General features: G+C 40.5%; 1 protein-coding gene across 4 annotated transcripts in view; it reads right to left on the bottom strand.

Annotated features, from left to right (window-relative positions):
- Nucleotides 1–903: 903 nt before the first annotated feature.
- Nucleotides 904–18,050, bottom strand: part of tsc1b (TSC complex subunit 1b) — a 74,096-nt gene continuing 56,949 nt past the window's right edge. For all 4 annotated transcript variants that reach the window (XM_073052352.1, XM_073052351.1, XM_073052353.1 and 1 more), the window contains 8 exons: nucleotides 17,132–17,175; nucleotides 16,152–16,318; nucleotides 14,644–14,826; nucleotides 13,934–14,044; nucleotides 10,376–10,498; nucleotides 7,214–7,407; nucleotides 5,780–5,938; nucleotides 904–2,212 (listed from right to left, as the gene is read on the bottom strand). In XM_073052352.1, coding sequence (XP_072908453.1) covers nucleotides 1,741–2,212; nucleotides 5,780–5,938; nucleotides 7,214–7,407; nucleotides 10,376–10,498; nucleotides 13,934–14,044; nucleotides 14,644–14,826; nucleotides 16,152–16,318; nucleotides 17,132–17,175 — 1,453 coding nt within the window. In that variant the 3' untranslated portion in view covers nucleotides 904–1,740. The remainder of the gene's footprint in view (nucleotides 2,213–5,779; nucleotides 5,939–7,213; nucleotides 7,408–10,375; nucleotides 10,499–13,933; nucleotides 14,045–14,643; nucleotides 14,827–16,151; nucleotides 16,319–17,131; nucleotides 17,176–18,050) is intronic.

Genomic DNA, 18,050 nt, shown 5'->3' with positions numbered 1-18,050 from the left:
AGCCTGCTGAGCTCCTCCAGCACTGTGTGTTGCATATATACAGTAGTATACATAATATGCATTGGTCTTATAATGCATGATATAACTGCAAACGTTCACAACAAAGGAGACATGCCACATTGATATGCAGAAGGATCTTAAATGGTTTAGCGCGGATTCATGAAGAGAATAGTAACCATTGTAGATGAAGCAAGTAATTAGGTAATACCTCATTGCAAGGAGACTGGACTAGTTGAGCAAGACTTGTTTGGACAAGTCTTTGGTGCAAGGAGTTCCTATTCAATACTTCATGCTGAACCACTAACATTCATTTTTGAAGGATACAAATTCTTCAGAGATGGTCTAATAACTTTATGCTGTCTGATATTGTAATCAAAAGCTGCCTTCCAAGTCCACTGGCTTGTACTCAATACTTCAAAGTGAAAAATACACAATTGGATATGTTGGTTCACAGGGAATCTAAAATTGAGTGTGATTGTTATAACAGACCACTTAGAAGAATTGATAAATTTCATTACAGAGAATGAAATCATTGGAATTACTTGAGCTGCACAATTGTTGAATATAAATGGAATTTTCCCTCTATAGAAAGAGAAACGAGATGCAAGGACCAGTCAAAGTGTAGCTGTAGATCAGAAGATCTAAATAAAAGTTGAAGGGGTTTTCCCTGATTCTGCATCTTGTGCTTTCCATTATAACTTTGATTTATTGTTTCTTTAGGGCACCCATGGCTTATCCACCATTACATATGTTATACAGGCTTCCTTTATTTTCAATATGATTTATTTAACAATAGTTTCTGCAATTGATGCTGCATTAAGGCTTATTTAGGCAGAGAAGATAGTGATATTTCTGTCAATATGAAGTAACCATGAGTCAGGAGATAAACTTACTGCAGCAGAATTGCAAGTATGGAGGGTAGCCCTTTATTAAATCACTGCGCAATATTGTCAACTCGACTGTGAATCCCAAAAAATACTGTCTCTGAGCAGTCAAACCAAACCTTTGCCCCCACCTCCAAAGAGACATGAATCTGGCAAGATACCGTGAACAAAACCAACTACACTTCAAATGGTGAGTCAAGGTCTCTAGCTTAGATTCACAACAAGCAGTTCCGCTCCCAGCCTCTGGCTTGATTTCAAGTGGTGAGCAATTTCAAGATTCTAAATCATTGCAGTATGGGAAACAGCAACTGCAGCACTAGAATAAACGGTGGAGGGGGCGGTTTAGAAAACAAATCACAGCAATATTTCATTATTTAAAGTACACAGTCTGATAGGTCCTGCGGGGAGTTGGTCCAGCCTTTCCTTTGAACACCGCAAGATGGTTGGTTAGTCTGCTTGTACGATGGATGTTTAAGGTCACACTTCCATCCCAACTGAAGAGGAGCAGTCCGATTGGGTCAGCAGCAAGCATTTGAAAGGGAGGGAGTATAAAAGATTCCAATCAGATGTTCCATCATAACTGGGTGGCCATCGTATACAGACATATGTACAACATAATGTAGTGCAAAACATTAAAGACAACATTTGTTCACAGTTACACAGGAATTTGATGCCTTTTTCCTCTTAAATATATAAACATTCCATTGAAGGGAGAACATGTGCCCTTTACTGGATTGTACCTTGTTTTAAACTTATGACATGCTTACAAAGCAAAGCAGGCACTAACTGCTCAGAATAATACTGACTAAGTTTCTTTCCATTCCACCTATTTTCGCCCACCCCCACCCCCAAACAATTAATTCTGGTCATGATGTGCTTCGTCATAGTCCATTATGCTGAGCTGCCTGACGCTTTCAGAACTGGGAACTTGAACAGGCACCTGCAGTTTCAAAGGGCCCAAAGAACTGTCCAGCTCTATGTCACAGTCAGTTTTGAGGGAGTCTAAAAGGCTGTCCATCTTCGGCCGCTCATTGTCACATTGGCTTTCACTCTTGTTCCTGAACAGCTCACGGGCACGCATCCCAAGGAAACTCTTGGAACTGGGATAGGAGCCAACCGTGACCGGTGTCGTGGGCTGCTCCAGAAAGATCATACTTGGGGCACGCTGGCTTTGGTCCATCATCTCAGTCATCATTGGAGGTGGCTCTGCTTTGCTTTCGGGAGATTGATCAGACGATGTGCTGGGGGCCACTGGTGGCTTGGCTTGTTCGCTTTTGGTCTCCGCATCCAAGGTCTTATCAAGTGATTCAGAAATAATGTTTTCAGATCTATTAATACAAGAAAAGCACCATAAGACAAGGCCATTAAACAGCAGACATGCAGCAAGACTAAACTGATTGTCTACATTAGCTCATCAGTTCTCAGATCTTACCTAACGTTGAATATATTCAAGTTAACACAACCCTTTGGAGGACGGATAATTGTGAAGGAAAAAGGACTCCACAGATTGACAAATTAAGACTTTAAAATCAATCCTAAATGATTTTAAATAAATCCTGTATCTTGATAGGGCAGGGTCATAAAACTAAACTGAATTTAATTCAAACTGCTTTCAGTTTAGGTAGGTAATTATACAGCACAGGTGCCAGTTCATTCTATTTTTACTGCCACACCAATTTTCAATCAACTTCAACCCCATTAGAATGACTTTCCATTCCTGCAAGCATGTTATTAGGGATACCACAAGGTACCTGGCACCTCAGGCAAGAGGGGATTCACTTGTTCATGTGTTCACAACCATACGACATAGTGTCTCCACTTAACCTTCACACATACAATCCCAACAGGAGTTGCCAGATCAGGAAAAATTGGTAAACTTATTCCCCAATTTGGAGATAAAGACCAAACAATGGAAAACATATGACCCAAATCAGGTCATTGACCCAAAACAGAGACAAACATTGCCTTACCTATAATTTTCAGCCTTTGCTGTGTTTTTTTCCCCTCCCAGACTTCCTGTATACTGTTCTGGCACAATTAGTTTAAAAAACACATTTGATGCAGCATATGGAAGTTGCATTAAAATTAAGGAATGGGAAAAAGAACTTAAGTCTCTTTTACCCACAGAGCAGTGGGAGAAAATTTTACAATTAGTTAATTCCTCTTCCATTTGAGCCAAACATGCCCTAATACAATTCAAGGTTGTACATAGGGCTCATATGTCCAAGGACAAACTTGCTCGATTTTATTCTCATGTTAATCCAATCTGCGACAGATGTCACTCTTAAGTTGCCTCATTGACTCACATGTTTTGGTCTTGCCCCTGTTTGCAAAATTACTGGAAAGATATTTTTGGTATTATTTCAACAGTTTTGAATATTAAATTGCAACCTCATCCGATTACTGCAATTTTCGGTCTACCAATAATAACAGGATAATAGTTGTTTATCCCCCTCAGCCCAACAGATGATTGCATTTGTCACGTTAATGACAAATCTGTGTGGAATGAGCTTCCTGTAGAAGTAGTAGAGGCCAGTTCAGTTGTGTCATTTAAGGTAAAATTGGATAGGTATATGGACGGAAAGGAGTGGAGGGTTACGGGCTGAGTGTGGGTAGGTGGGACTAGGTGAGATTAAGAGTTTGGCACGGACTAGGAGGGCCGGAATGGCCTGTTTCCGTGCTGTGATTGTTATATGGTTATATGGTTAATGGCTAGAAGATCTATCTTATTGAACTGGAAAGAAATTAATCCTCCAACTACATTTCAGTGGTTTTCCCAAACTATTTCCTGTTTGAGTTTAGAAAAAAATCAGAAGTGTCATTTTTCATCCTTCAGTTAAATTTGAAGAAACTTGGAGACCATTTATCCAACATTTTCATACGAGTTAAACTGACCTTTCCCAAACCTTATTCTTATCATCTTTAATTATTTGGATAGAGGAGCGGAGTTATTGACACTACTGTGTATACTTGATATAATACAACAGCCCATGTCGGTTAGGTTAATTGTTTTCTTTTTTTGTTTTTTTTTATTTTTCCATTTTTTTGTAACCTACTATGAGTTTGGGAAACTATTATATGTGAATTAACTGTATTTGTATTTTAACCTATTAATTATGTATTCTCAAGCTCTTTGTACTCAGTTTTTCTTATTATGCTTGTTTGAAAATTAATAAAAAGATTTAAGAAAAAAGGAAGCTGCATGATATAACATGATTGAAAGGTAAAGCAAGACTTTGACTCCACACCGATCTTGTATGACAATCAAATATTCAAATTATTTCACTGAATTAGAAAGCAGGAAGAACGGTTGGACCTCAGAAACCCAAGATATAAAAAGCGGTGATATTTCATTACAAACACCTCAGTTTTAAAATGTAAACATATCCGCACATACGGTAATAACAAAATGTAGAAAGCAGGCCATGACAGTGACATTGAACGTTGACTTCAGCTGAAGAACAGAATAACTAATGGACTATTTGGGCAAAATGAGCCTCAAGGGCAGAAGATTGCCAAACTCATGCATGATATTTTAATCTAACAATTGAGGAACTTATTTCTGTGGAAGAGTATTGTAAGACTTAAAATCTTACAGCATTAGAAGTTATAATCAGCAGAATTTAAGTTTATTTTGTGATGTACTAGTTCTATTAAAAGAGAAAGTTATAGCTTTTGTCCCTGGATAGAGCTGAATAAATGTTTTTACTCAAAGCTGGAGTTTTAATTTTTTTTTACTGTTGTTATGCCATCGGCCCCCTCCTTTGTGAGAATCTCAAGAACCCTAGTCAAGGGGGGGGTCAACTGACCCAAAAGAGGAAGAGACGTGCTGAATGGACGCAGAAAAATGGGAGAGAGAGAGAGAGAGAGAGAGAGACCACGTTCTCCCAAGAAGCAGAATAAAGGTGTCATTGACTATTGTCTCATGGAGACCACGTGAAAAGCCCTCGGGCAAAGTGGGCTGGTTGAGAGAGAGATCGCATTACCTGCAACTTGATTGACACCTGCGATCCCGTGAAGAAGTATAAAGGAGTGTCTGGGGGGGGGGGGGGAACCCTCAGACGCACCCAGGAGACGAAGGAAGCACGATATTGATTCCCGTGGGAGCGGGACGCCATTCGGAAGGAAGCCACGTGCGTTAGATTCCAACTTTTGAATCTGTGGCTAGAACCAACGAAAGACTGCTTTTAGCTAACAACGGGGAAGTCTGCTCCCCTGATTCCAAGGATTTGCTCTGCCAAGACGACGGGCAAGTGTTTATCTTTTCCAAATCATCTCTTTCTCTCTACAACGTGAAAACCCCAGCGGTTCCCAAAAGGGAAAAGCCTGCAAACTTCTGAGTGACTCTTTATATTTCAATTGGACTCTGTATTAACCCCTAGACAACTGTAGAGCTTATTTCTGATTGATTATGGTTACACCGGTGTTTTAGATTGAGTTTGACGATGTATATGATCTGAATGTTTTGTATTAACCATACGTTTGTGCCCTTTTCGAATAAAACGTTTGAAAATAGTAGCATCCGACTCAGCTGATCCATCTATCTTTGCTGGTAAGTTACCTGGTTACGGGGTTACGTAACACTGTCCAATGTCCAAATTTATTCTGTGAAGACCTGAAAGGTCTTTCTCAGTTCCATGATTTTTCAGTAGATAATATTTTTTAGACTCAAGGGGGAAAAAAATCTTGAAGCTTAGACTTGTGACAAACTGTCTTGATGCAAACTGCTGCAAGGTATCAGCTTTCCTTTATGATCTGTCCATCTCCGGGCAGACAAGGTTCAGATGATTTCACTTGGTTAGTCGGAAACAGATAAAGAATTCTAACCATAGGTGAAAAGGAGCATTTCAATTCATATGATACAACATTCATTGAGTTAACTTAAAAGAACCTACTTTTCCTCTGCAGACTGAGCAGTACTTTCTGCTGCAGATATTTTCTTTGGAGGTTCTGTCCGCTCCAACTTGCTGTAAAGTTCCAAAATTTCGACCTGTAGAGTTTGTATTATCCGTTTTTGAGCTTCGTATCGGCTTTCTGCGGCTTGCAGCTCTCCACTGAAAGAAACAGACAATCAGGATGGTCAGATACCTTCAATGCCAGCCCTCCCTACTACCATACAATTCTCAAGGTATCATTCTAGATGGCAACAGCGAGAAGAAGATAAACCTCAATTGTTAATTGAGACAAAAACTCTACCATGACCATGGACAAGGTGCCACACGAGGCTGCTTATCAAGTCAAGAGCCCATGGTATTACAGGCAAGTTACTGGCATGGTTAGAGCATTGGCTGATTGGTAGGAGGTAGTGAGTGAGAATAAAACAATCCTTTTCTGGTTGACTGTTCCACAGGAGTTGGTATTGGGACCACTTTTTTTAAAAAAAAAAATGCTGTATATCAATGATTTAGATGATGGAATAGATGGCTTTGTTGTCAAGTTTGCAGATGATACAAAGATTGGTGGAGGGGCAGATAGCGTTGAGGAAACAGGTAAGCTGGAGAAGGACTTAAGACAGTTTAAGAGAATGGGCAAAAGAGTGGCAAATGAAATACAGTGCTAAAAAATGCATGGTCATGGACTTTGGTCATAGAAATAGGTGTGCAGATTCTTCTAAGTGGGGAAAACATCCAAATATCTGAGATGCAAAGGGACTTGGGAGTCCTTGTGCAGAATGCCCTAAAGGTTAACTTGCAGGTGGTGAGGAAAGCAAATGAAATGTTCACATTGATTTCAGGTCTAAAATATAAGAACAGGGATGTGATGTGAGCACTGGCGAGGCCTCACCCTGAGTACAGAGCACAGTTTTGGGCTCCTCATCTAAGGAAAGTGCTAGCGTTGGAGAGGGTTCAGAGGAGGTTCACAAGTACGATTCTGGAAATGAAAGGGTTATCATACAAGAAACGTTTGACAGCTCTGGGTCTGTACTTGCTGGAATTAAGGATGGGGGGGGGGGGGAATCTCATTGAAACCATTCGAATGTTGAAAGGCCTGGACAGAGTAGATGTGGAAAGGATGTTTCCCATGGTGGGGGTGGGAGTCTGGGGTAAGAGGGCACAGCCTCAAGCTAGAGGGGCATCCATTTAAAACAGATGTGGAGAAATTTCTTTAGCCAGAGGGTGGTAAATTTGTGGAATTTATTACAACAGGCAGCTATGGAGGCCAGGTCATTGGGTGTATTTAAGGCAGAGATTGATAAGATTCTTGATTGGACATGGCATCAAAGGTTACATGGAGCAGGGCTGAGGAGGGTTTAAAGAAACAGGAAGGGCGCAGCAGACTATACGGGCCAAATGGCCCAATTCTGCTCTTACATACTACTCCCACCATACCTAGCCATATTTTTCACATTCTCCAGGTATTTTTTTTGTTCCACTAGAAGATGCTCTTTCTTATTGAGTTGGCTCTCAAGTTCCATTATACGCCGCTGTGACGCCTCCATCCGCTGTATGTGCTGCTGGATGCGATTTTTCATTTTCTCCTTCTCTCGAATTAAAGTTGTCTGAACCATCTCTGTCTCTGCTGCCTGAACAAAATGACAAAGGCGAGGTTGAAAGAGGGGGAAGGAATGAAAAAGGATCTCAGTGAACATCAGCAAATTGTTCTCTAGATGACAGTGATATAAACAGCCACCTGCTATGGAGTTTAAAATTTAGACTGAGAATTGCAATTCCATAAAAGGCGTCCATTTTTATAATAAAGTGTACTGGTATGAACTTATCAAAATGTGATTGCACCCTCGTGCCAATCAGAAGAAAAGCAGCATAGTTTTCAGTAATCTGCAACTAGAGTTATATGTACAGATTCAAAACAGTGACAATGGGGATAGTCAATGCAGAAAGACCATTTATACACATTAAAAATAATGCAATGACCAAAATAGAAATTAATTAAATCAGAAAATACTGAAGTCACTCAATAGGTCAAGCAGCATGGAATGGATGGCATGGTAACATGGCAGTTAGCAGAACGTTTTACAGCACCAGCAATCAGTGAATGAGGTCCAATTCCCACCGCTATCTGTAAGAAGTTTGTACCCCTGTGGGTTTCCTCTGGGTGCTCCAGTTTCCTCCCACATTATAACGATGTACATTTTAAGGCTAGTAAGTTGTGGGCATGCTCTGTTGGCACTGGAAGTATGGCAACACTTGCAGGCTACCCCCAGCACATATTCAGACTGCAGTGATCATTGATGCAAACGACACATTTCACTGTGTTGAGGTACATGTAACAAATAAAGCTAACCTTTCTTCATAGCACTTGTGCAGTGAGAAATAGTTTTTGATTTACATTTATTACTTTTACTAGAAAAAGTTTTGTATTTTGGTAATTCTAATGAAAGATCTTTCCTCTTTCCACAGAATATGCCTGAACTGGAGCATTTTCAGCATTTATTTTTATTTTCGCCTTCCAATATCTACAATATCTTTGTAAATTGGCACTGGTCTTAACGTTCAGGCAGTTTACAATCAGAAGGTATCCAAGTAAAATGCCCCATGACACTTCATAAAAGCTTAATCTGATAAAGACACCAAGAAATTGAGAGATGAGCAAAGGTACAGTGGCATGCAAAAGTTTGGGCACCCTGGTCAAAATTTTTGTTACTGTGAATAGCTAAGTGAGTAAAAGATGACCTGATTTCCAAAAGGCATAAAGTTAAAAGATGACACATTTCTTCAATATTTTATGCAAGATTACTTTTTTATTTCTATCTTTTACAGTTTCAAAATAATAAAAAAGGAAAAGGGACCAAAGCAAAAGTTTGGACACCCTGCCTGGTCAGTACTTAGTAACACCCCCTTTGTAAATGCTTTCTGTAGCCAGCTAAGAGTCTTTCAATTCTTGTCAGGGGATCTTCGCCCATTCTTCCTTGCAAAAGGCTTCTAGTTCTGTGAGATTGTTGGGCTATCTTGCATGCACTGCTTTTTTGAGGCCTATCCACAGATTTTCGATGATGCTTAAGTCGGGGGACTGTGAGGGCCATGGCAAAGCCTTCAGCTTGCGCCTCTTGAGGTAGTCCATTGTGGATCTTGAGGTGTTTAGGATCATTATCCTGTTGTAGAAGCCATCCTCTTTTCATCTTCAGCTTTTTTAAAAAAAACAGATGGTGTGATGTTTGCTTCCAGAATTTGCTGGTACTTAATTGAATTCATTCTTCCCTCTACCAGAGGAATGTTCCTCATGACACTGGCTGTAACACAAGCCCAGAGCATGATCGATCCACCCCCGTGCTTATCAGTTGGAGAAGTGTTCTGTTCATGAAATTCTGCACCCTTTTTTCCCCCCAAACATACCTTTGCTCATTGCAGCCAAGAAGTTCTATTTTAGCTTCATCAGTCCACAGGACTTGTTTCCAAAATGCATCAGTCTTGTTTAGATGTTCCTTTGCAAACTTCTGCTGCCGAATTTTGTGGTTAGGACGCAGGAAAGGTTTTCTTCTGATAACTCTTCCATGGTGGTCATTTTTGTGCAGGTGTCGCTGCACAGTAGAACAGTGCACCACCACTCCAAAGTCTGCTAAATCTTCCTGAAGGTCTTTTGCAGTCAAACGGGGGTTTTGATTTGCCTTTCTAGCAATCCTATGAGCAGTTCTCTCGGAAAGTTTTATTGGTCTTCCAGACCTCAACCTCACCTCCACCGTTCCTGTTAACTGTCATTTCTTAATTACATTAAACGGCTACCTGAAAACACTTTGCCATCTTCTTTGTTATCCTGATGAAGGGTCTCGGCCCGAAACGTCGACAGCGCTTCTCCCTATAGATGCTGCCTAGCCTGCTGTGTTCTACCAGCATTTTGTGTGTGTTGTTTGCTATCTTCTTATAGCCTTCTCCTGCTTTGTGGGCATCATTTATTTTAATTTTCAGAGTTCTAAGCAGCTGCTTAGAGGAGCCCATGGCTGCTGATTGTTGGGACAAGGTTTGAGGAGTCAGGGTATTTATAAAGCTTTGAAATTTGCATCACCTGGCCTTTCCTAATGATCACTGTGAACAAGCCATAGCCCTAACAAGCTAATTAAGGTCTGAGACCTTGGTAAAAGTTATCTGAGTCTGTCTTCTCCATCAACCACTCATTTATACTAATTCTACATTTATTTTTAATGCAATGCTTAACTTGGAACCTATGCAGCCCATACACAGTTGTATGAAGGTAAATACAAAGCAAATCTGGGATGAATGGGTTGATTACAATGAAGTCAGGCAGAATTCAGAAGGCTGATTGGGGGGGGGGGGGTGTACTGGTCAAGAGTAAGAATTTGAATTAAGGTTATGAGTACCCATGCCATGCTTTGCACAACTAAGTTTCCCCTTGTATAAAGCTTAGAAAGGCTAGTTCTCAAGTTCAATGGTCTTCAAATGTAATGATTACCATGCACTACTGCAAGATTTGACCCATTTCTCCAGCAGCTTTGGTTTCAAAGAACTGTTGAACACGAATGTTTGTGGAGCTCCAACAACATACACAATCTAGTTCCAAAGCTCTGCCAATAACCTTACCTTAGCGGGGCCCATCTGTGAGTGTAGCAACTTCTCCATGTGCAGTTCATTCACTTCGCTCAGAAGTAGAAGCTGTTTATTCAACCATTCCATTTGCTGCTGCACAGATTGGGTACTGGTGAACTGGGAATAATAGATATGATCAGCATTTCATTGCAAACAAAGGCACAGAGGGGATGGGTAGGGAAGAAATGTTTAGAGGATGATAGGAGAGCAAGACCTTAAGAAATAGGAGTAAAACTAAGTAATTCAGCCCATTGTGCCTGACTGCCATTTGATCATAGCTAATTTTTCCTTCAGCCCCATTTTCCTGCCTTCTTCCCATAACTTTTGACACCTTTACTAAACAAGAACCTATCAACCTCTGCTTTAAATATACCCATTGACTTGGCCTCCACAGCTGCCTATGGCAATGATTCCAGATTCACCACCTTTTGGCTAAAGAAATTACTCATCTGTTTTAAAGGGATCTTTCTATTCTGAGGCTGTACCCTCTGGTCCTAGACTCTACCAGTATTGGAAACAATTTATGTCCACTCTATATAAGCCTTACAATATTTAATAAGTTTTAATAAGATTCCCCCCCCCCACCCCCTAATTCCTCTAAACTCCAGCAGTACAGGCTCAGAGTGAAGTTCATACATTAACCCCTTCACTCTTGGGATCATTCTCACAAACCTCCTCTGGAACCTCTCCAATGCCAGCACATCCTTTTATATAGGGCTCAAATTTCTGAGCAACATCTACACAATTGAATGAGGTGATGCCAAAAGAAGCGTGGATAGTGGGACTCCTAACTCTCTCCATACAGTGGGAGGTCAAGAGGAGACATGAACACAGGTGGCTTTGGAGGAAGTAAAGATTTCACAATGGATAACTTTCTTTAACAGCAGTTTACAACCAGTTACTAGTGACCACCTAAAAACACAAACCGTAGTTAAGTACAGTAGTGTGTTTCAGTTACTGGACTGACAATAGATAGTAGGTGCAGGAGTAGGCCATTTGGCCCTTCTAGCCAGCACCGCCATTCACTGTGATCATGGCTGATCATACACTATCAGTACCCAGTTCCTGCCCTCTCCCCATATCCCTTGACCCCGCTATCTAGAAGAGCTCTATCTAACTCTCTCTTGAATGCATCCAGAGACTTGGCCTCCACTGCCTTCTGGGGCAGAGCATTCCACATATCCACCACTCTCTGGGTGAAAAAGTTTTTCCGCATCTCTGTTCTAAATGGCCTACCCCTTATTCTTAAACTGTGGCCTCTACTTCTGGACTCACCCATCAGCAGGAACATGCTTCCTGCCTCCAGTGTGTCCAATCCCTTAATAATCTTATATGTTTCAATCAGATCCCCTCTCATCCTTCTAAATTCCAGTGTATACAAGCCCAGTCGCTCCAATCTTTCAACATATGACAGTCCTGCCATTCCGGGAATTAACCTTGTGAACCTACGCTGCACTCCCTCAATAGCAAGAGTGTCCTTCTTCAAATTTGGAGACCAAAACTGCACACAATACTCCAGATGGGGTTTCACCAGGGCCCTGTACAGCTGCAGAAGGACCTCTTTACTCCTATACTCAATTCCTCTTGTTATAAAGGCCAGCATGTCATTAGCTTTCTTCACTGCCTGCTGTACCTGCATGCTTGCTTTCATTGACTGATGTACAAGAACACCTAGAGCTCGTTGTACTTCCCCTTTTCCTAACTTGACTCCATTTAGATAGTAATCTGCCTTCCTGTTCTTGCCACCAGAGTGGATAACCTCACATTTACCCATATTAAACTGCATCTGCCATACATTTGCCCACTCACCCAACCTGTCCAAGTCACCCTGCATTCTCATAACATCCTCCTGACATTTCACGCTGCCACCTAGCTTTGTGTCATCAGCAAATTTGCTATTGTTACTTTTAATCCCTTCATCTAAATCATTAATGTATATTGTAAACAGCTGCGGTCCCAGCACTGAACCTTGCGGTACCCCACTGGTCACAGCCTGCCATTCTGAAAGGGACCTGTTAATCGCTACTCTTTGTTTCCTGTCAGCCAGCCAATTTTCAATCCATGTCAGTACTCTGCCCCCAATACATGTGCCCTAATTTTGCCCACTAATCTCCTATGTGGGACTTTACCAAAAGTTCTGATCCACTGAATGATCACCATCATAGATAGAGTACTTAAATAATCCAGATAAACTTAGTCTCAGGTCATCACAACTATGAAAGTACTGGTCCATCGGGTTAATTACTGTCCTTAGGAGATTGAGATCTTATCTTTGCCCTTGCTGACCCATTTGTGCTCTAGATCCACCAACACAGTAAGCTCCAAACTGGGGGGGGGGGGGGGGGGGGGGAAAATTGGAGGTGACAATAAATGCTAGCATTACCAATGACACTGATTCACTGGAAGCGAACTAATAAAACCATTAGCTTGCACTTGGAAAGTCTCTCCTCCCCACCCCACCATCGCCTCTGTTAGATCCAGTAGAGACAACCAGTCTATATGATTTAGGATTTATATTGCTCATCTGGACCTGAAATAGTGTGGTACAATTTGCAGAAATCCACTAAGGGGAGTCTAGAACTAGACGGCACAGGTTTAAAGTGACGGACGAAAGTTAAAGGAGATTTGAGGGGCAAATTTTTCACCACAGAAGGTACCAGTTATCTGGAACAAGCTACCAGTGGTGGTGGTGGGAACAGATACAGTTATAATGCTTATAACATTACAGTATAATGTTTATTATAATGCCTGACAGGTATTTGTATCAGAAATGCAGAAAGGGATACAGGCCTAATGCAACAAATGGGTTAGTGTAGATTGGCATCATGGAGGTAAGCTGAGAGGGCTGTTTCTATGGTGTACAACACTATGAAATTGCTTTGAGGGCAGATAGCAAGTGTTTTAAAGTATCCATGTCAGCTCAATGAGTATTTGGATTTGTATCCCATAGTGTTTAGAAGTCAGTTTGGTACTTTTGATGCCTCTAAACCAGCTCCTGTGTGGCACTCTCTCAGCACAGCTCTGGAATGCTACATTGTGTTGCAAATTTCATTAAGCCTGAAGCAAAGCCTTCAAGTCAGATGACAGCATTCCCACCAAGTAACAACTAAAAGCAGGATCAAAGTCAGTCTTATTTCCTCATCTGCAAAATGATCCAAATGAAGCTTTTAGTCAAAGGATGCAGCACTAATTGGAATAAATGTCATCAATTTCAAAGAGCAGTGAGGCAAGTATGACTAACATTGCATTGGTACTTGCACCAGGATAGGTAGCAAGTAGTTTTACTCTAACCTTTTCTGTTTTGGATGTGTCTCAAGGACTAAGGATTTGACTTGTCTTCTACACTAGGTAACCAATCAGCACTCACTGAGAAACTCTATACCTTGTCAATGTGAATCATGTCTCTTCACTGATGCAAGCAAATATTGGGAATGCAATTATCACAAGGCCAGAATAAGGAGGAGAAAACTCATAACATTAAAGCAATGCCAACGGTTACCCCAAGGCAGTTTAGGATTTTATTTCTATGAAGTAGATTGTCACATGTGTTACCTTCTCAGTCATCTGGTTCAGTAGATATTCTGTATTACATGCTTTGTTATTGGCCTTCTGTAGCTCCAGCTTCAGTTCTCCTATTGTCTTCTGACAATCTTGTAGCTTATTCTACAAGCAGAAATGACATGAACACGAGATGCTCATACTCAGGATACATAGATACAAATGAAGCAAGCAGACTTTAAATACTAACAGCTTGAAAATATACTACCCATTCCTTGAATCTCACTGCATCAAAATCCTAAAACTCCTTACCCACCAGTACTATAGGAACACCATCACACATCCTGCAATAGCAATTCAAGAAGATCACTGCCACCTTTAAGGAAAAGGATAACCAAAACTGTTAAGGCTGATATCGTATTAATAAATGGGAATTGGAGAGTTGCAAATTCTCTCCTAAATATTGAATTCAGTGGATTTTACTGGTTGTTAAGTACTCAGTTATTTACTAGGATGCATTTTGTTCCTTATTATATAGAACGATGCATCCAAGTTCTGTGCAAACAAAAACTTTCCACCATCTTGGTCCGTGTGATAATATGAAATCAGCTCAAGATTAATTACGTGTGTGCATGCTGTTGTAAAGTAACTCCATGAGTATTTATGAACCAATTGAATATACCGAATCCAACATTTAATTTCCCATTCCATTCCAACACCCCAAATGAACCCAACTGCAACATTTTCCAATACTCAGTCTTTACCTGTAGCTCCTGGCAGCTGGCACGATAATCATCGTGACCCTTTTGGAGCTCTGCAATCTGGCTGTTGAGATGTCCGGTGATGGAATCTTTTTCCTTTTTCAGCTGCTGATACTTATCCTGCTCAACAACTAAACTGTGCTTGAGAGATCCGATATCCAATTCCTGGAGTTTCAGTTGGTCCTTCTGCATATCAGAGTTGGCAGAAAAAGGAATGAGACTCATTGCGACTGTGAGGAGATAAACTTCATACTATCCACAGACAATAAACAAAGTTGATTAATGCATGCTGCTCAAACCTCTCCACCTTACTGCTGATTTAACAGACACTTAAACAAAAAGCTGTATTTGTCTTACCCACGCCCAGTTGAATTTTTTTGACTGTACAGTTCCATAATGGCACCAACACTCTTTTCCAAAGGGAAGAGGGAAAAGAGCATTAATGGAAGCTAAATACTTTCAGCTTCAGGTTTTTGCAGGGTCTGGTGAAGGAGGATTACATTAGTAGCAATTTCTGAACTACTAAGAGTGCAAACCATGAATAGTATTTCTAGAAAACTCTACAACCAATACCAATGTGAACACTGTACAGACAGTATTTACTGAATGCATTGCATTAACTTTATGTTCTGAACATCACCATTGTCACCTGTGCTGCCCATAAGGAGTTTGTACCATGTGGGCCTCCTCTGGATGCTCTGGTTTCCTCCCACAGTTTAAAGACATACCGGCTGGTTGGATAATTGGTCATTGCAAACTGTCCTGTGATTAGGTAAGGGTTAAATCTGGGTGGCGCAGGGACAAAATGGCCTATTCCATGCTGTACCTCAATAGTAATATGAAAGGATTTCTATGCTGTAAATCACCATATAAATTACATGTTGATTTAAGAGGAATGCAGATAGAATTGGGCAAACATCTATTATGCTGTATCTGAGCTCTGGGATTTCTTACATCCAGTTTAACACAAGATAGCAGAGGAGCTTGTGCTTCTGCCTCATAGCTCGAAGGGCCAGGCCCAGGGTGCTTTCTCATCGCAGCCACATAAAAGATGTACCCAGTATGTTAACTGGCAACCATAAACAGTACCTTAGAATCAAAGAGTTGATGAGAATAAGTTGCAAGGGTACTGGGACATAACCAGAGGCAAAATGGGACTAATGGAATTGCACAGTGAGCCACTATGAACCTGACAAGCTGAATGGTGTCTTAAAAAATGGGATTCTACAGATCTTGAGTAACATGAAGTGTTGGAGTATCTCCATAGATGCTGCTTGACTTTCTGAGCTCCTCCAGCACTTATGGATGATCTCTTTTTATTCCCAGTAAAATAAGAGGTTAGAAAATAGCTTTCTGGTTCAATACGCAACCAAAGTATACACAGCGAAGTCCAAGTCATAAATGAACCTTCCTGCACACTCAATGCATAGAAAGAGAATCTTTTGCAACCTGAAAAGATGTTACTGAAGAAAACAGCCAGAAGAGTAACTGCAAGAGTTTTAAAGCCTCACCATAGCTAAGTTCTGTTCCTCCAGTGCAGTTGCCTTGAGAATTTTGCGCAGCAAACGCCGGTTCCGAACGGCATGTTGTTCTCGCTTATAGCGCTCATAAAGCAACTGGTTGTGCAGTAGAACAAGTTGATTCCTAAGAGTGTGCAGCTCATCCATGGGGGCAGAACCTGGGATTAATAGAACAATCAAAAGCTATACTAGCTTTAAAGGACTAAAAGCTTTTGCCAAGCTGTAGCAATAACAATATTTCCTGGTTTCATGCAACTCCAATTCTTCACGAGCAGGCTTCTAAAACATCTTGCACTCAATAGCATCTAGGAATTAACCTTGTAAAATATGCTTTATGAAGTGCTGAATAAAAATTTCAAAGTCAGATTTATACAGATGAATCCACTAAAGGAACATTTGCCAATGGCGGAACAAAATAAAGATGACAAGTGACCAAAATTGTTGATTTGAAAGTATATGGCTTACTTAAGATGGTTGGAACCTAGGATGACTAGAGCAGATGTTTGATAAAAACTGTAAGTAGGAGATACATGGGATTGTTGGGCTGTGGAGAACAGATCAAAATTTAAAAAGCAAATAATTGCCAAAACAGCTGCAAGTATTCTACAGGAATAGATTAAAGTTAGAATACAGATGGACTATTGGACAAACTCTCATTCAGAGCAAAATTAGTAATTAGCAGTTCAGTTAGGAGGGAATTTTAAAAAATCAAATCGCTGGCAAATCTATGAAATTGCAACTTCAAAGGCAAATAGTCTGTAAAAAGTCCAAGACTACTTCGTTATAATACAGGACAAGGCATCAAGCAACAATAAGCACAATGTTGAGTACATTTATGTGCCACTCCAATGTACCAGTTCAAGAGAACCATTTCCCTTAAAATGCAGCTCATACCAGATGTTACACCATTTTTAGGTTTGTCAGCTTCACTCAGTAGAATTGGAAGGCATTTATTTATATACAACACATACCTCCAAAGTGAGTCCAGTCTGCAGATTTGCTGGGCAATGGTAATCTAAAAGAAATTGTAAAAAAAAACCCAAATAAAATAGCATTAATCATTCTACCAATTGAATGTTTCCAATTTATGCAATGTAATTACAATGTCACTGAAATGCAATCAGTAATGAACTTCAAGATTGCACTTTAATAGTAAAATGCAGTACATCAGTCAATGACTGTAGCTTTTAATTGTAACTGTTTCAAGAACCTCACATTCCTTTATCTTCACATCTCCACCATAACATATTACTGGAGCTTCTACTTGGAACAGATCATCTTCACCATAAATAGGACTACACCTAACTTAGGTCTTCAGTAGTTGAATAACCCACCGACACTACAACTGGGCTCATATGAAGAATCATCGTTTGAGTGATGTGGTAGTGGGCTGCTTCAGAAGTCAGATGATCAGGAGAGAGAGAGAAAAAAGGTATAAAGTCGTGAAGTTTCACGTTGTTAGCGGTGCATTATTGGATAGTGAAAGTGGGTGCCAGTTTTGCCAGAGGTACACTGACCATGCAGTTCAAGCCCCTCCCCACCCAACTTATAGGGCAACTGGCAAACTTGAGGCTAACACTTCACTACCACACTGGCGTATTCTGATGTTCAAAAGGAGGCCTGAAATTTCATTCAGAATTCTCACTACCATTGTCAACCAGCAGATTAACATCTCATTTGCTGATATGCATTTTGATCTGTGCATGAAATTACTGGGAACCTTGGCTTCGAAAAGAACATTTCTGTAGCAATTAGATGGATTCATCAGCAACAGGAGAGATTCGTTTTTTATAATGAAAACAATGACTTCTACGCCTGCAGACAAATGGGATGAAGAGACCAAATACACCTACAAAGCAAGATCCCAAACTACACAAGGTCAGATCAAAA

Source organism: Hemitrygon akajei, chromosome 7 (assembly GCF_048418815.1).
Source record: "Hemitrygon akajei chromosome 7, sHemAka1.3, whole genome shotgun sequence".
In the NCBI taxonomy this organism is placed as follows: Eukaryota; Metazoa; Chordata; class Chondrichthyes; order Myliobatiformes; family Dasyatidae; genus Hemitrygon; species Hemitrygon akajei.
This window is presented reverse-complemented; position numbering and strand designations above follow the sequence as displayed.